Source organism: Trichomycterus rosablanca, chromosome 1 (genome assembly GCF_030014385.1).
Source record: "Trichomycterus rosablanca isolate fTriRos1 chromosome 1, fTriRos1.hap1, whole genome shotgun sequence".
Lineage (NCBI taxonomy): Eukaryota > Metazoa > Chordata > Actinopteri > Siluriformes > Trichomycteridae > Trichomycterus > Trichomycterus rosablanca.
Genome location: NC_085988.1, coordinates 42,818,148 through 42,837,980, shown reverse-complemented (window position 1 = coordinate 42,837,980; position 19,833 = coordinate 42,818,148). Strand labels below are relative to the sequence as shown.

Sequence of the window (19,833 nt, the reverse complement as noted above, 5' to 3'; positions counted from 1 at the left end):
ACGTTATTTTTGTTATGTTAGATGAAAATGCACACACACACACACACACACAAAATGTAGTAGCAAGTAATGTTATACAACCATCAAATAATACAAAAAAGTATTTAAAGTGTTAATAAAGACAAAAATGAGTAAAAACACAAAGGTAAAAGATTCACAGGATCTGTGGCAAAACCGTATTTGCGCTGACTGTGCCATTGTTTCCTATGGAGTGATGCGGTGCCGTTTACCTCTTTTACCCCTATGTCACTACGTTCAAAACTCATTGTGATTGAACTGACACAGTTTGACGCTGACCTTTTCAAAGCGCCGCCAGTGGAACAAATTTGTTACATCATGTCGACAGAAGTGAAGCGCAGTCATGGCGGAGAGAAGCTGATTCTCACCGTTTTACAAAACCCTGTTGTATTCCACTTTCTGTTAGAACCTTGTGTGGGAAAAATGGCATGGTGACTAGTAAGCTGTCTTAATCATGGAATTACTTGTCGTGGCTTCATAGCTTTTCAGTATTATTTCATTCACCCGTTAATTAACACAATGAAGTTGCATGAAGCACTTTATTCGCTGAGTTTTTATCTTTTCATATCTCTAAATGACGAGCACTTTGGAGCCAAAGCTTTCTTATATAAACTAAAATAAATTTTATACTAAACAGTATGTGAATAAACTGTCAATATGATCAGTCATTATCATTAATAGTGTTTATTACTTTCATTTTGCACCTTGGTGGCATAGCCAGGCAAAAGAGGTAAATGCCAAGGTAGGCAGCTCATGGAAGGTAGGCAGCTAAGGTTGGCAGCTCATGGAACTCATTTTGAAGTCCAGTATCTTCATAATGTTATTATAAAGTGTACCAAAGCATAAAGAAAGCCAATTATTAGGCCATCAGTTACAATGTATTAAAAAAGGCAAATTTTTCTAGTGTTTGATTATTTTTCAGGATATTTCTCTGCTCTTGCATGGGCTGTTTGCTGCTGCATAACAGGAAAATACAATATACAGCATTATTGTCTGGTTTGTGAGATGTTGTAGTAGTTCATTAAGAAAAAAGCACTTTGGAGGGTAACGTCATCCTTAGGATCCCCAAGATTTTTTTTGGATAGTTAATAGAAAATCTGCTTTATTTGCATTTTTATTAAAACAATTGTAAGGATTTGGATTTGGTAATTATCAAAAAACAGAACCTGTAACATATTACAGCTGTTATGTAAATACATCTACAGATTAAGTTATAGTGTGAAGAAAATACTACTAAACTTTTTGGCAAATGAAATAATTCAGTTGTTAATTGTTCATGCTGTTTATTATGGCACAAAATGTTTCAAGGTTTCTGTGTCTATATTATCTAAATTATATCTACAGAGTCTTTTGGAATTAGATCTCTGTATCAATCAATTCTTTTACCAAGCTATGAGAAAAGACAAACTTGCTTTGCTTGTTTTGCTTTAACCAACAACACAAGTAGCTGAGTGTTTCCAAACCTTTTAGTGATAATTTAGAGACAGAGGTGCATATTTAAAAAAAAAAAAAAAAAAAGCCAAAACGGATGTAATTGGTCCAGAAAATTGTTAATAGAAGTAAACAATGATAATGGAAGAACACCATAGAGAAAACTGCTTTCTTAAAACATTGTCTCGGCATTTCAAGTTGACAAAGGACCAGGCCATGTTATGTGGATAAATAAGTTAAAGCTTAAACTTGTTTGCAGAAAAGTAATGCCACTAAAGTAATAAAAAAAAAAAGTCTAAAGTCACTGCATGCCAACACTAAAACCTCATGCTTGCTGTAAAGCATGGTAAATTAGCATTGTATTTTGAGGCTACATTACTGCCTCAGGGTCTAGCCAGCTTGCACTCATTAAAAGACCATAAAATTCAACATTAACACATCATTGGAAGCTTAATAGAAGTTGGATGATGCAACACAACAGTGGCCCAAAACACATTCATATGTTCAGCATTAATGAATAGACTGAAGAGGACTGGTCAGGCAAAACTATTCTTGAGCAATACAAATTCCTTATCACGACTGAGCAGGTCTAGCAAACAACTATAGAAAGTGGTATTCATGTTTTACCTGCTTTCATAGTCTTGACTGTGAGGATTAGTCATTGTGATTAATAAACACGAGAAAATTAGGTGCCTGTGTGTTGTTAGTTTAGACAGAATGTGTTTGTTGTTATGTCTTAGATAAAGATCTGAATACAGTTCATGAGTGATTATTTGGCAGTCCTGGCTATTATACGGTTTAGCAACAGGAAATTGTTTAGTTAACTGGGTAATTAATATGTGTAGCAATTTTTGTCACCCCACAAAACTAACTGCTTGCAAATATTATAATTATTATTATTCGTAGTAGCAAAATTTAAGAGATTCATTAATTATATTAAAATTCAGTGGGGTTAAAACCTAGGATTGCTGGGTTATTTCTCTAGTTTTACAAATAGTGATAGTGATATAAAACCCTGCATATGAACCTCAGTGTACCACAGTGGTCTAAATCAGTGGTTCCCAACCTTTTTTGCACCACAGACCGGCTTCATATAAGATGTAATTTCACGGACCGGTAGGGGCGCGAGGATTTAAAATAGAATAACAATCCTGCTCAAAATGAGCTTTTTCCACTGCAATGAGATGCTGCTCCCACCTAAGGGTGATTGGAGACAATAACACCCGTGTGTCTTGGAAATGGAAGTAGTGTTTTCATTGCTTTTGTAGCAATCTCTAATTCTTTATTCTTTCTGTGCGGCCCGGTAATAAATGACCCACGGACCGGTACCGGCCTGGTGGTTGGGGACCACTGGTCTAAATAAAGAAATAAGATATTGCATCTCATCAACACAGGGAAAGGCTCAGTTCCCTCTAGGTAGCTTGTTCTTCTGTTTAATAAGGGTTAATAAGATCTCAAAATGGGTTGGATTAGCTTGATGGGTTTGATTAGTTTATTCCATTACCTTTGTCACAACTGGTTCCTGGTTTTCATGTCATTTTAAAGGTACCCTCCAAGCCATCAAAGCAATTTAAGCTAACAGAATTTGTTCCTGCTTGATTACGCAGCATGGGATATATGCTCAGTGTATTTTTTTCGTCTGCAGGCTATCGTGTTGTGTTTCCGTCTGCACTTCACTAAAGACAACATCACCAACAACACAGCAGCGGCTACAGTCAGACAGGTCGTCACTGTGGTGTTTGAGAGGATGGTTGCAGAGGACGAGAGGTTTAAAGGTATTTGGGGGATTGTGTGGTTGGGACATACACCGATCAGCCATAACATTAAAATCACCTCCTCGTTTCTACACTCACTGTCCATTTTATCAGCTCCACTTACCATATAGAAGCACTTTGTAGTTCTACAATTACTAACTGTAGTTCATCTGTTTCTCTGCATGCTTTGTTAGCCCCCTTTCATCCTGTTCTTCAATGGTTAGGACTCCTTTAGGACCACTACAGAGCAGGTATTATTTGGGTGGTGGATCATTCTCAGCACTGCAGTGACACTGACATGGTGGTGGTGTGTTAGTGTGTGTTGTGCTGGTATGAGTGGATCAGACACAGCAATGCTGATGGAGTTTTTAAACACCTCACTGTCACTGCTGGACTGAGAATAGTCCACCAACCAAAAATATCCAGCCAACAGCGCCCCGTAGCGTCCTGTGACCACTGATGAAGGTCTAGAAGATGACCAACTCAAACAGCAGCAATAGATGAGCGATCGTCTCTGACTTTACATCTACAAGGTGGACCAACTAGGTCGGAGTGTCTAATGGAGTGGACAGGGAGTGGACATGGTATTTAAAAACTCCAGCAGCGCTGCTGTGTCTGATCCACTCATACCAGCACAACACACACTAACACACCACCACCATGTCATTGTCACTGCAGTACTGAGAATGGTCCACCACTTAAATAATACCTACTTTGTAGTGGTCCTGTGGGGGTCCTGACCATTGAAGAACTGCATGAAAGGGGGCTTGAAAGAATGCAGAGAAACAGATGGACTACAGTCAGTAATTGTAGAATTACAAAGTGCAAAGTGTGTATATGGTAAGAGGAGCTGATAAAATGGACAGTGAGTGTAGAAACAAGGAGGTGGTTTTAATGTTATGGCTGATCGGTGCATTAGAGCAACAGTATATATTGAAGTATGGAGACAAGACATCTGCAGTTTTTTAATGTGTTTATTTATATGAAGTGGCATTTTTTTTAAATTAAGGTCTAGGTATTTTAATATCCCAAATTTAAGGTTGCATTATTCTAGGCTGCATTTTTACCTTATGTATTTAGGTGATTTAATCCATTTTGAAAAGTCTTATATGGGGTATTACTTATTCGTTTATGACGGTTTTATGATGATAATGAAGGGTCACATTTGCACAGAATTAAATAGAAATTAAAGTACATACTAAACAGAACAGTGCAGTTGTACTGTAGAAAGCCCCAACCCTAAATTTAAAGATCTAATTGCTTATAACTGCCAATCATTGCTTGTCATATTCTTATATTTTATATTTACTTTAGACTAGACCATAGATGAATATGTGATTTGAATAGATCATTAAAAACAAATCATCAACAATCTGGAAATATCACAATTTAATGATATAACTGACAAATCTAGTGTAGAAGCAATTTTTTGCTGCTGTAAAACTGCATACACATAGGGCACAAAACTGTGTGTTGAGTTATTGTGTGGATTGTTTACACAGTTGATGACCTATGGCACTGTTGTTGCTTTGCTATAAACCCCCTCCCCTGATTTCATTTATATTAACAATAGGTATTAAATGACATTTAATTAGACTTACATAGCATGTATACACATTATTACTAAACATTAAGCAAGCCTTGTTGGCCAAAAGTCTGTAGCCACCTCTTTTAATTAGTGGATTTCAGCCAATTCTTTTGTTAACAGGTTCTTAAAATGAAGCATACAGCCATGTGAACGTTATCAGTAAGATGGGTTTGTGTGAAAAAGAGCTTTCACAGCTATATGTGCTGTTCCTTGGAACTGGAACTGTCTAAGAGAAACAACAGGTTGACCCATAGCTGTAATGCTGAAGTTGAACTGATCACTAATGAGTTTTGAACTACAAAACAAAAACTGTTTGTCAGGAGCTTAATGAATTGTGTTCATCTGAGATCATTATGTGCAATGCCAAGTCTGCAGAGGTATTGTAAAGCACAATGCAGTTGGACTCACAGTGATTAATGATATTTAAATATTAGGCAACTGACAAATTAGGGATTGGCTAATGCTACTGAAATGCTAAGAAAGACTAACACTGTACCATCACTACAGTTTGTCTGTAGAACGAAAGAACGAAAGAATAATGAGCTGGGCTGTTTTTAATTGTTTGTTCTTAGCACCTTCATTCCATCAAATGATACAATTAAAAGTGCTGCATACACTGTTTCAAACAGTGTGGCTAGAATTTAGAGAATGTCCTTGTTTAACATGACAAAACCTGTACATTGTGTGAAATCCTTAAAGATAATGTAGTATGAATAGTTTTATAAAAAAAACCCTCAAACCCATCCAACACGCTTTTAGAATGAAATAGAATTCCATGTGTAAGCAGGCATTATTACTCAACAGCTTTACCTGTCACAGGAGAATAAATCCCTGCAGTCAGGTTCTAAAATCTAAATGAAAGCCTGGTCAGAGAATGAAAGGCTGTTACAGCAGCATTAACTTGTCTTCTTTGTAAATACCTTCTAACATTCAGGTTCTTAATAGGATTAATAAAATTGGCATGTTAGACATTCTTGCTGAAATGTCTTAAAGCATTGCCGCTTTTATGTCTCCAAAGTCCTTGATTCCCCCCCTGGAAGTGAGAGAGAACGTTGTACATGACTGTGTGACTGTAATTTATTTATCTGGCCTTCCTAAGAGCTCTTTGGCAAATTTATAATACAGAGAACTGCTGCCAAAGTCCTCTCATTCACAAAATAATTGTTAAAATAGTTTAACAATATATTGCTATATAGTGCTATAAAGTTCAATAAAAATAATTGCAGATAGGTAATAATGTGAAAGGTAAATTGGTGAGGTGCATCAAAGGCCTGTGGCATTTATTAATGCTAAGTAGGGACTGTTGACCTTGAATTTGATTTGCGATGGAAGGAGCCAAGCGATTTAAAAAGACAATATAGTTTAATGTCTGTCCATTATTTAATGTCTTCTGTTTTTCCCTATCAGGCATTGCAGAGCAGCCTCCCACTGTCCACGCCAACAGTAACCGCAGATCTGTCAGCACCCTCAGACCAAGTGCAAAAGATGCCTACATGCTTTTTCAGGTACACGGCTAAGTGTCATGGTCATAACTTTCATAACTTCCTCTAGGTTTTGATCAGGCTATTGTTCTCTTTAAATAATGGTCTAACCAATATAGGAATAGGTTGCTAATGTATGGATTTACTCAATTTTAGTAGTAGCTTGTTCTGTTATACAGTGTATCACAAAAGTGAGTACACCCCTCACATTTCTGCAGATATTTAAGTATACCTTTTCATGGGACAACACTGACAAAATGACACTTTGACACAATGAAAAGTAGTCTGTGTGCAGCTTATATAACAGTGTAAATTTATAAATTAAAATAACTGAATATACAGCCATTAATGTCTAAACCACCGGCAACAAAAGTGAGTACACCCCTTAGTGAAAGTTCCTGAAGTGTCAATATTTTGTGTGGCCACTAGGGTTGGGCGATATTGCCGATTTTCATACCGTCATACCGTCTTCAGGAAATACCGCGGTATACGGTATTACCGCGGCGGGGGGGGGGGGGGTTGTGTCGCGGACAAACTGTACAGTGTACACACACGAGTGTAATTACAATATTTCAATGTTTTATTATAAAAAGATTTAACAATTTGAACGTCAAACATTGCTTATCTTATCTGATCTATAATAAATACACATAAGTATAAATGCATGTGTATCAATTACACTTTAACACAAACATTAACACATAACATTTTGGCATTGTAATCTCTCTCTGCCCACACAAAACAGAATAATAGCAGGCTACACACTTCAATATATTTCAAAAGTTAACTGCTTAGTTTATAGTTACAGATATTTCTTAAAAGTGTATGAATGTGTACGATTAGTTATGCCTGTAATCCAGAATTAAGTTCTATACCGTAACAAAAAATATAAATGTAAATGTTCATGCTGCGATGACGGTGATGTAAAGTAATGTTTAAATAATTCAAAGTCCAAACATTTGAGTGGTTAACGAGAACGCTACCTTACATGTTACACAAGCTCAGTGCAAAACACGAGCACAGAAACGGTACAAATCCGATCTATTCCCTACACACTCGCTCCCTACGCCCTATAGTGCGCTTAACTTTCTTAAAGGGCCAGACAATATATTTTATAATTCACATTACACGACAGGTGAGACGTTCTTTTTTCTTAATATAGCGCTTTTATTTAGGAAAAAATAGTTCTTACATAGGCAGGAAAATCTATGGCAGACAAGAGTCAGAACAGCGGATTGGGCGTAACGTTATTATTACTGTTTGCTCCTTTTTCTCAACACTTGTGCTCGATTTACACTGAAGATATATTTAGTAAATAAGTACATGTCCGCGCATGCACGCGCTTGTGTTCATTTCCGGTTGAACTGATAAAAAATGTTGATTTTGAAAAATTAAAAGACGAGCCGTTTTTCAGTTTCTGCTTGTTAGCTCACAGCTAATGCTAGCCAGTGTGGCTCTTCACTCGTCTCTGTGTTATCACCAGTGAGCACCCCACAGCCAATCAGCGAGCTCCAACCGCCTACCCCTCCCACCCCTCCCTTACTGTGGATGCGCGCATGTCCTAAAGTCTCAGTTTTCAAGGTAAACCTGAAGCAGAAATTCGGCGCTTCACATTTAAAAAATACCGTCACCATTTTTGAATACCGTCACCATTTTTAAATACCGCGGTATACGGTAATATCGTCATACCGCCCAACCCTAGTGGCCACCATTATTTCCCAGAACTGCCTTAACTCTCCTGGGCATGGAGTTTACCAGAGCTTCACAGGTTGCCACTGGAATGCTTTTCCACTCCTCCATGACGACATCACGGAGCTGGCGGATATTCGAGACTTTGCGCTCCTCCACCTTCCGCTTGAGGATGCCCCAAAGATGTTCTATTGGGTTTAGGTCTGGAGACATGCTTGGCCAGTCCATCACCTTTACCCTCAGCCTCTTCAATAAAGCAGTGGTCGTCTTAGAGGTGTGTTTGGGGTCATTATCATGCTGGAACACTGCCCTGCGACCCAGTTTCCGGAGGGAGGGGATCATGCTCTGCTTCAGTATTTCACAGTACATATTGGAGTTCATGTGTCCCTCAATGAAATGTAACTCCCCAACACCTGCTGCACTCATGCAGCCCCAGACCATGGCATTCCCACCACCATGCTTGACTGTAGGCATGACACACTTATCTTTGTACTCCTCACCTGATTGCCGCCACACATGCTTGAGACCATCTGAACCAAACAAATTAATCTTGGTCTCATCAGACCATAGGACATGGTTCCAGTAAACCATGTCCTTTGTTGACATGTCTTCAGCAAACTGTTTGCGGGCTTTCTTGTGTAGAGACTTCAGAAGAGGCTTCCTTCTGGGGTGACAGCCATGCAGACCAATTTGATGTAGTGTGCGGCGTATGGTCCGAGCACTGACAGGCTGACCCCCCACCTTTTCAATCTCTGCAGCAATGCTGACAGCACTCCTGCGCCTATCTTTCAAAGACAGCAGTTGGATGTGACGCTGAGCACGTGCACTCAGCTTCTTTGGACGACCAACGCGAGGTCTGTTCTAAATGGACCCTGCTCTTTTAAAACGCTGTATGATCTTGGCCACTGTGCTGCAGCTCAGTTTCAGGGTGTTGGCAATCTTCTTTTAGCCTTGGCCACCTTCATGTAGCGCAACAATTCGTCTTTTAAGATCCTCAGAGAGTTCTTTGCCATGAGGTGCCATGTTGGAACTTTCAGTGACCAGTATGAGAGAGTGTGAGAGCTGTACTACTAAATTGAACACACCTGCTCCCTATGCACACCTGAGACCTAGTAACACTAACGAGTCACATGACATTTTGGAGGGAAAATGACAAGCAGTGCTCAATTTGGACATTTAGGGGTGTAGTCTTTTAGGGGTGTACTCACTTTTGTTGCCGGTGGTTTAGACATTAATGGCTGTATATTCAGTTATTTTGAGGGAAGAATAAATTTACACTGTTATATAAGCTGCACACAGACTACTTTTCATTGTGTCAAAGTGTCATTTTGTCAGTGTTGTCCCATGAAAAGATATACTTAAATATCTGCAGAAATGTGAGGGGTGTACTCACTTTTGTGATACACTGTAGCTTAGTGATTTTGTTTTGTATGAGGTTGTTTGCAAAGGTTTGCGGACTAACTTTTTTAAAAATGACATAATTAAGCCACTCAGGTGGCACAGCGGTAAAAAACACATGCTGGAACCAGAGCTGGGATCTCGAATACATCGTATCGAGTCTTAGCTCTGCCTGCCGGCTGGGCTGAGCAGCCACATGAACAACGCCTGTTGGCCTGTTGTTCAGATAGGGGTGGGATATTAAAAAGCCAGATAGGGACTCTCTCATAACTAATGCAATTACGACCTCCGCTGGCTGATTGATGGCGCCTGCACAGAGATGGGAAAAGAGTGCTCTCTCCGTACACAGTGCTGATCTGCATTGCACTCGACAAAGTGTAGGTGACAAAGTGCTGCCCACTTGTCGGAGGGGGCGTGGGTTAGCTTCATTCTCCTTAATCAGAGCGGGGATCGGCATTGGTGGAGTGGAAGCATGACGCAATTGGGCACTCAGACGCGCTAAAAGGGAGAAAAATGCATAAAACTAAATATAAATAAATAAATAAAATTACCTATTTCAATCAAACTGTTTACATTATACATAAGAAAACTAAAAGCACTATTTTAGATTTGATTAAAAACATTAGGAAAAAATTGTATTATTTTGGTAATGTAAAAACATGGAGATGCCTCTAGTCTTAAATTCACAGATCTTAGTTTGTTACGGTCTAATTGACTTCATCAAATGGTAATCAATTCTTTGACTCTGTAAACCTTGTGCCAACACCCAACAAGCTTTTGAAAAGGCCCTTATGGTCCCTAGAATTTAAAAATAATGACTAATAAATAAAAAATGACTAAGTAGATCTTAAACGTGCTACTGAAGCAAGACAGTCAATTACATTTTCTGCACAAAATAGGACAATAGGAAATACGTCAGAACTGACCTTTCCAATACAGTACCTGCCCAAGGGTGTGTTTCCATTTGTTGAATTAGTAGGGCGTGTAAAATTGTTTACAAGAAGCGTTTACTATTTTTTTTCTCTTCAATTAAATCTTTTAAATACAGTATAACATGCTGCAAATGTATTTATTAAAAAAATCAACAATACATGTAATTAGACACGCCCAGGCGGTGCAGCGGGCTTTTCAGCTAGCACACCAGCACTGACATTCTGAACACCCCAGTTTGAATCTCATATCTGCTACCAGTTGGCTAGGTGCCATCTAGCGGGCAAAATTGGCAGTGCCTGCAGCAGACAAAATTGGCCACCGAGTCTGCTGGGTGGGAAAAAGACTGGACTAAGTAGGTTGGTCTTCAAACACTGTGTAAGGACCCTGGATAGCAGACTGATGAGCCTTATGTGCAAATCCATCGAAGCATGGATGAAAAGAAGGAGTTGAGGGGCTGTGCACAGGTCAGAAGGGGTGTGGAGCAGGCAAATATACCCTCCTTGAAAGCAATCAGCAGCAGAAGACGGAAAAAAGGGAGAAAATGCATAAATATATAGAAAAAACCCATGTAATTAGGGCAGCGTAACTTTTGCCTCTAACTGTTAATCTCTAAAGGTAGAATTTATTGACTGTGTCATTAAAGGACCTGAGTTTAAGACTCAAAATCTACCAAAGTTGTAGATGTGGATGAGCTGAAAACGATGGAATTAAATCTGATAAAATGAGATGCAATAATGAGAGATGAAAACAGATTTTTTGGAATAAATGATGACATGGGGAGCTGTATGACCAATAAACATCTGGTCGTCTACAAGCTCCAAAAGGACAACGGATGTTGTAACTTATAATTTTAGTTTGTGGGCTGTTTGATGTGCCTCTGCCGCATCAGATAATACAATGTTATGGTTTATAGTTCTAATGGCCCGCATACAGCAAATACACAATGCACTTATTATTTCAATTAAGCAACACCAAGGGCCAGCTTGGTTAACACAATAGTGATTCATTTATAAACAACAGCTGTGCTTTATGGCTAATGTAGTATATTTGATCTCAGTCATGATTCGTCACATTTAGATTTTTGCTGATGGCGGCATGATGGCGTAGCAGGAATTGATCATCGAGGATCAATCTGGTTGTTCTCTGTCTTGTGTCATGTTCTCTCCTTGTCTCACTTTTCTATAGAAGGGCTTTTCAACCTTTTTGACTGACGGAAAACTTTTAGCTCCATAGGCAGAACAAGTCTGAGTTGGCTGTCGCTCTGTGGTAATACCCAGTTTAATGAGGAGAGAAACTGAGGAGTTGAAACTCGTGCACAGGCTTTGCTTCATACGAATCGACTCCTGAATCACTTATAGCGATATTGTGAACAGAGCATCTCCCACTATACACCTCTCTTAAAGACACACACACACACACACACACGTCCTATAAGAAGTCATTGTTTTTGTCACCGATTTATCTTCACTGTTAGCCCTAATTTTCATTTTTGTCAGCCAACGGTCCTTTTTTCGGACTAAACTGGATAGCATTAAATGTGCGTGTGTGCATGGTCAGCGAGACTAATCGAATATGTCTCCTGTGGGTGAAAAATGAATAACTTCAGTTTTAGAAGTAAAAAAAAAATCTTGTAATGTCATGGCACTCAAAACCCCTGTTTTATAGTGGTTTCACTTTCTTTTCACTTTTTAAGACAAGACAGAAGGATGATTGGATATATTGATAATCATTTCCAGGTGTAAATGAGTGTGTGTGAGTTTGTGCTAGATGCTAAGCAGAGAATATTTCTAGCTTGTGTCTATTGTTATAGAATAGACAGACCCTGATCAGGACTAAGCAGTTTCTGAATACTTGTGCATTTATTCATCTTCGGCATGCTGGTGTGTTTAAAGCTTATCCAAAAAAACACCAGGTGTAAGACAGAAATACACCCTGAACAGAGTCCCAATCAGTTGCAGGACAGAACACACTCATCCATTCACACCCATAGCCACATTCACACCTACTTCCATGGTTTTAAAAAGGAACTCTACACTGTACCCAAAGGTGAAAATTGAACCCAGGTCCACAGGATCCTGCAGCGTGATTAACTGCTGTACCTGCTGGATGTCTAGAAGATAAATGAATCAATCAATGAATTTAAAAAAGTTTGACTTTTCTGCTTGTAAAACAATAACAACCATGCTTTGGTCCAGGTTACTCAGAATACTATTTTCCCTTATCCTGATGTTTCTTGAGAACATTAGCTAAAGCTTGTGTTTAACATTAACTTTACTTGATATGACTCATATCTATATGACTTTGTGCATTGTGCTGCTGCCACATTTACAGCATTTAGTAGACACTTTTATTTCAACCGACTTATGCTTGTGACTGAATACAATGCCACAAATGTACAGTATACAATACAATACAAGAATACAATTGCAAGGTGCACTTTTGTTTTTGCATATTCCTCCCAATCCATTCATATCCAGTCACCTGATTGCATGACGCTTCCTCTTTACTGATGTTGACCTCCACTCTGACTGAGGAGAACCGTGACTAACACACGCCCCCTTCGCCACGTGTGCAGTAGCCAAATCCATCTTTTCATATGTGGATCAGCTTTGTGTACGGAGAGACACACCCTGATCAACACATTATTCCTCGTCTCTGTGCAAGCGCCATCAATCAGCCGGCAGAGATCGTAATTCCATCAGTTATGAGAAATCCCTTCCTGCACTCACACTGAACAACAAGCCAATCGTTGTTTGTGTAGGCACCCAGCCTGCCGGTAGCAGATACGAATTATTATCAGTGTTCTATAAACAACAAAGCATAGTGAATAGTTTAAACATATTATCAATGTTTTATAAACAGCAAAGCATAGTCTTTAAAGGCTTCCACCAACAGTTGTTTAAATATGATGCCAGTGATTTGATTATATTAATAAAATCGTTGTTTGCCAAAGCATGATAATGTAACATTAGGGAAGTTGATGCAAACAATTGAGGATTAGAGGTCTCGCTTAAGAGCACAACAATGGCAACTTGGCAGTACTGGGGCTTGAACTTGTGACCTTCTGATCAGTAGTCCAGTACCCCTAATCATGGAGCTAGCACTGCTTATTAATTGTGGTCTTTTCAATGAATAACGATTAGCTGGCAATTGTGTAGTAACTGTGACAGGCCACATATGTGAATGTCTCGTGTTATCCTTGTGATGTAGGACCTGTGCCAGTTGGTGAATGCGGATGCCCCTTACTGGTTGGTAGGAATGACCGAGATGACTCGCACGTTTGGCCTGGAACTCCTGGAGTCGGTTTTAAATGACTTTCCTGGAGTGTTTCTACAGGTAAACCTAACACTTTATTTCACACATTCACACTATGGCATTTAAGTGGCATTGACGTTAACACTAACTGTCATTTTTTGTGTGATATTTTGAAATCAGCACCAGGAGTTTAGTTTCCTGTTGAAGGAGCGTGTGTGTCCTCTGGTGATCAAGCTCTTTTCACCCAACATCAAGTTCCGACAGGGCAGCAGCAGCAGTTCGGCATCACCAGTCCCAGTGGAGAAACCCTACTTTCCTATCTGCATGCGCCTGCTGCGGGTGGTCTCGGTACTTATCAAGCACTTTTACAGCCTGCTGGTAAGGAGAATATCAACTTTGTGAAACTTTCATATTGTGTGGTCACTTTTATACAACAGTAGTATAACTGTAAAAAATGTTTATATTGAATAGCTGTGGGTAGTCTGTGATTTATTTAGATTTTTAATAGTCTGACTACATGTATTAAGGCTGTTGTTTACTGTTTGTTTACTGTATGTTTGGACTAGCCCAAACCTACCTCAGAGAACGAATTAAACCTCGTTCTGTGCCACATACCCTTGAAGGCATAAGTCTAGCTTATCTTAATCCACCTGTTAGAACTCAAAGAAACAGGCATCAAGGCTCATCTCTGTATTAGTGCAGATGTGGTAGAACAAACAGCTGAGTCTCTTGTTTTTTTATTAAAGATGATTAAAGATCCACATTTTCACTAAACACTTTAATGGTAATTCACCCTGCACTTACTAATCTATCTATTTATCTTTTCAAAAACACCTGGTTAAAAAAATTTGCAGAATTTGTACCCCGAACTTAAAGCATTCTGTATGTTTGTATATATCTAGGTGACTGAGTGTGAGATCTTCCTGTCTCTGTTGGTGAAATTTCTGGATGGTGAAAAGCCTCAGTGGCTCAGAGCAGTGGCTGTTGAGTCGGTACATAGGCTATGTGTTCAGCCACATCTGCTACGGTAAGAATTCAAATGCGATAATCTAATGCCAATCAGGGAAGAGACCCAAATTCTAGTCTTAGCATTGCCTCTGACATGACTGGGCGCTTTACAGACAGATTTGGCCATGTTAGAGGAAAGACAGGCTTTACAGTGATTATGCATTGGCACAGCAGAAGCTATACGGTCTGATTGAGATGCTAACATAAGTGGCTGAGAAATATGGAGAGTGTACCATTTCTCCTTACATGGTAAAGCTTTAGGCATGGTAGAAGAAATGGCCAGTGGCTGCTTAGGAGTCAGAGGAGCCTGCGTCTGTCTTCATCCAGTGTGGGTGTTGTGGATGTGGTTTTATTTGCAAATGCAATAGGGAATTGGTTACATCTAAATCTAGAGGAAAGATACAAAAGCAGTGGATCTCCACCATAGTATCTTCGGATACTAGTCATTTAGCTAGAAAGCCTGCCATATTTTTATTTGTGACTTGTAAATATGGTGGTAAAGCAAAAGGCCACACCTAAAAAATGAAATGTAAATTCAGTCCGGACCAAAATATGTCAGGACCTGTTTTTTTCAAGTGCTTTTTCTCAGGCTTAGATTGTTAGTTTTATTATGAACTTCAACTATGTTCACGTTTGATACTAATAAAAAAGAAAATAATGACCAGTGCACCTTTGATGCTGAATGTCATATGTTCTTTCTGTATATATCACTATATGTAGGTCTTTCTGCCAGTCCTATGACATGAAGCAGCATTCTACCAAAGTGTTCAGAGACATCGTCAATGCTCTCGGCTCCTTCATCCAGTCTCTCTTCATTGTACCCAGCATGGGAAATGCCTCTACCAACACACCAGCAGGTCATACACATGCTCTGGATCTTAATTATATTTACTTATTGAACAAATGTCCAGCCTTTAACAGTGCATTCGTCATGACAGATTTTCTTTCTCTCTCTCTTGTGCTCAGGTAGTTCAGCATCTGGTGCCCAGGCTTCAGCACAAGGAGGGGCAGGAGCAGCTTCTGGCACTGGGGGTTTGAGCACCCAGGCTGCTTTTGAGTACCGTGGAATGTGGATCCCATTACTCAACATCAGCATACAGGGCAGCGCCAAGGCCACATAGTTAGTAGTTCTCTTATTTGAGTACAAACACCTAACAGAAGCTTCCCAGGTGGTGAGGTCTGGGTCTTTTGCATGGCATCAGTTTGCATGTTCTCCCCTTGTCTGTGTGGGTTTCCTCCAGGAGCTCCGGTTTCCTCCCACAGAACAACTACATGCAAGTGAGGTGAACTGGAGATACAAAATTGTCCATAACTGTGTTTTACATTAAGACTTGAACTGATAAACCAGTAATTACCTGTCCTGTCATGAATGTAACAAAGTGTGTAAAGCATGACAGTAAAATAAATAAATGCATTACATTGTTAGCAGGATTTCGATCCAACCTCTATCTTTATTAACAGAAAAAAAAAACTTAAAACACTCAAAACTGTTGCTTAATTAAAACGTAATTTTAGTTACATACATGTAGTTACATAGTTAGTCTATATCTTATGGAGCAGGTGTAACCTAGTGGTTAAGGTGCTGGACTAGTAATTGAAGGGTCGCTGGTTAAAGCCCCATCACTGCCAGGTTGCCAATACCTTTACTGCACACACCTGTGTTTTAAATGGCAAAGACTGTTTATATTTCCATTTCATTTTACATCTTTCAATCTGTTTTGTCGAATATAATTTCTTTAATTTGTATAGCTGAAGCCTTTCGGAAATAATATACATTTTAGTAAACCAGTACTTCTACTCATTCTATAATTTTTTTAATCCTTATCATTAAACGACTCAACAGATTACAAAAAATGTGTTTGGCAGTATTGCAATCCAGAATAATCTATCCTGTTCACTTAGGGGGTGCTCTGACACAGATGATCATTGCTTGTGTATGTTTATTGTTTGGTCAATCATTCATATTCCCTGAGTGCTTAGTGGAGTTTAGATTGGCAGAATATGTCTTTAAATTGAGTATATTAACGTAGTACTTGTACTATGTACTTCTACTGGATTATGTCTTAATACCCCTCTTTTGTTTCTTTGCACTAGTTTAGAGATGTTGGATAAGGTGGAACCACCTTCTATCCCTGAGGGCTACGCCATGTCTGTGGCCTTTAGTGCCCTGCTCGACCTAGTGCGGGGAATCACCTCGATTATCGAGAAAGAGCTAGCCAAAGAGGAAGAGACGGCAGCTGCCAAGAAGGAGGCAGAGCCATGTCTCCCAACACAGAGTGAAGATAATCAACAGGAGCCACGTGAGTCTTATTATTACACTTATAATATATATTTAGTAATTTCACTTATAGATAATAAGCTTTATACTTGCATATCATTTGCAGTTGATACTGGGCTGGGAATCTTGTTTGGAACTTGTTACATTTCCACCTTAAATAATTTATTTCCCTTAGTTCAGCTTCAGTCCAGGTCCAGTTTTTATAGCACATGGATCATGGAACTAAAAGGTTAAAAATCATATAAGGCTAGAAATCAATGCTGAGATATTGAGTATGGATCAGCCCAGCAGGTGTCCAACAGGCACAGTTGGCTTGTTACTACTGCAAATGTGAACTCTGCTGGTTGGTCAAGGGACCTGCACAAAGGGTGAATGATCTCTGTATAACATAGCATAGCTATCCATATCCATAGCTGTCTGTGATACCTCTAACAAGTAAATATGATTGGCCATTGTCTGCACGTGTATGCGACTTTCCTCGGTCAGGGTAAGGGGGTGCTGCTAACAGTGAGATTAGGTAGAATCTGGGAATTGTAATATTAAAAGGACGATGCAAAAAAGAAGCTGCAGCCAGCACTGTCAGGTGTTATTTGATTTAGCCTGTCAAGCTGCAGTCAATCTATAAACTAGGTATGTCAATTGGTTAGCAAAATGATCATGAATTTGCCTTTAATAGGGGGGGATTTCAGACAATGTAATGCTGTTACAAAAGTAAAAGACTTATCAATCTGCCTGCCTACTGTAAACAATGTTGCTACATGTGTTAAATATTATACAGCTGTTTACAGTAATATTTTCTAAAGCTGGTGAGGCACTGCCATAGTTCTGATAGCAGTAGTGTCGCCACATGTCTGACAAAAAACCTGGACAGTGTCATACTGATGACTGACGGACCAGTTTTGCGGTTTTGCCTACATGTTTAATCAAAATTTGAATGTTTAATTTGCAAAATTTGGTTAATTTTCATGTACAATCAAAACGGGTACCAGAAAGTACATGTGGTGTTCTTTAAATTTTTTCATTCAGTCATTATTTAAGTAAGATACACATTTTATTTATTTATTTATTTATTTATTTATTTATTTATTTATTTATTTATTTATTTTTTGACCGGCCTGTCAGATTGAATACACAGTCTCATCTTTGTCTTACATTTGCCACCCATGTTAATGGCCTTTTCTCGGGAATAACATTACCATGTAGTAGTAGATTTAGCAAAATTAGCTATCATTAACTGCCGCTTTGATGCCTAACTCCTTACTCCACAAGGACCCTCAGCTAACTGACTCACAGCACGATGAACAAAAGCAACAGAAACTAACTCTCGCCCATTGAAAATTGGAACAGTAACTGTCCTGGGAGAGAGCTAAAGTTTTCAGGACTGACTGTTAAAAAGAAGGGCAATCCTTGGAAAACCAGGACAGGTGGCAACCCTAGATAGCAGGTCCTCTGTTTTGGTTCAACTGCGTTGCATCATGAAACACTTCATCTTCAGCACAGCAAAGTAAAGCAAATCTTCTCTTGAATGTAATGAAATTTAATTAAAGAAATGAAATTTGTGTGTACAGTTGCACAAACATAGCAAGGTGTGTTAGACTTAGCATTTGGCTTTACTGCTTGCTGTGATAATGAAATATGGAGTATGACATGTGTTTGTGAGACTCTGTGGGTGGGTATGACCTCTAATGAAAACATGACGTTTTTGTCTATATTCAGAGCTGGTTTCAGCAAGATTTTTGCTACTTTAAAACGTGTTGATTCATGTCTGTTCACTGAGCTTTACTGTCCCCTAGTTGTGACTTGCGAGACTGCATTTTTATTCAAGACTTTGTAACACATTGTTAGCATATGTGTGGGTGTGTTACAGAACCCCATCAGGTGTGGGAGGAGATGGTCAGTGCATGCTGGTGTGGTCTGTTGGCAGCTCTTTCTCTTCTTCTGGATGCTAGGTAAGACTGGCCTTCATGCTCAAAATCAGACATCCAGAACACTCATGTGTGATTCAGTCTACACAAGTATGTGATGAAAGGGTTTTCTTCAGTGCAGCTTTTACAATTTACATTACTTCGTGTGTTGAAGTACGGATGAGACAGCTACAGAAAACATTCTGAAGGCTGAGCTGACGATGGCGTCTTTGTGCGGTCGTCTCGGGCTTGTGACTCCTCGAGATGCCTTCATCACTGCCATCTGTAAAGCCTCACTGCCCCCACACTATGCCCTCACTCTGCTCAGTAGCACCGCAGCCAGCCTCTCCAACAAAAGTGAGTCACTGTGTGTGGGTTACAATGTGTGTTCATCAGTTTGTGTGGTGTGTTTATGGAGTATATCTGTATTACAGTTTAAATCTGGTTTTGTGTGTTCTTTACCCAACAGCTTTTTTATGCTTTATGTGTTGCTTGAGCTGCAACAACTTGATGCAATCAATACAAATCAGCTGATTTTCGTTTTTATTATCAATTATAAACCCTATTTCCAGAAAGGTTGCTTAAAATGCAATAAAAAGAAGAATCTGGGGTTAAATCACCTTACTTATTAACTTAATGGAGGATACTAACAGTTGCACCTTTTGCAAGTTGAATGTTTACTCATTCTTGCTTCAGAAAAGACCCTGTTGTATTTTTTTTATATATATTTATATAAAATTAGATTTATTTGTATATACACTGACCAGGCATAACATTATGAGCACTGACAGGTGAAGTGATAAACACTAATTATCTCTTCATCACGGCACCTGTTAGTGGGTGGGATATATTAGACAGCAAGTGAACATTTTATCCTCAAAGTTGATGTGTTAGAAGCAGGAAAAATGGACAAGTGTAAGGATTTGAGCGAGTTTGACAAGGGCCAAATTGTGATGGCTAGATAACATGGTCAGAGCATCTCCAAAACTGCAGCTCTTGTGGGGGTGTTCCGTTCCCAGTCTGCAGTGGTCAGTATCTATCTAAAAACAGGGTAACAGGGTCATGGGCGGCCAAGGCTCACTGATGCATGTGTGTG

The 19,833-nt window shown here is 39.2% G+C and overlaps 1 protein-coding gene across 1 annotated transcript in view; it reads left to right on the top strand.

The window, feature by feature from the left end:
• The window catches only part of mon2 (MON2 homolog, regulator of endosome-to-Golgi trafficking), a 77,897-nt gene that overhangs the window by 23,532 nt on the left and 34,532 nt on the right, over positions 1-19,833 (top strand). The window contains exons 5-14 of the mRNA XM_062993084.1: positions 3,095-3,224; positions 6,199-6,296; positions 13,503-13,628; positions 13,728-13,925; positions 14,450-14,574; positions 15,276-15,412; positions 15,522-15,675; positions 16,650-16,855; positions 18,701-18,782; positions 18,913-19,094. Of these exons, the coding sequence (XP_062849154.1) occupies positions 3,095-3,224; positions 6,199-6,296; positions 13,503-13,628; positions 13,728-13,925; positions 14,450-14,574; positions 15,276-15,412; positions 15,522-15,675; positions 16,650-16,855; positions 18,701-18,782; positions 18,913-19,094 (1,438 nt within the window). The remainder of the gene's footprint in view (positions 1-3,094; positions 3,225-6,198; positions 6,297-13,502; positions 13,629-13,727; positions 13,926-14,449; positions 14,575-15,275; positions 15,413-15,521; positions 15,676-16,649; positions 16,856-18,700; positions 18,783-18,912; positions 19,095-19,833) is intronic.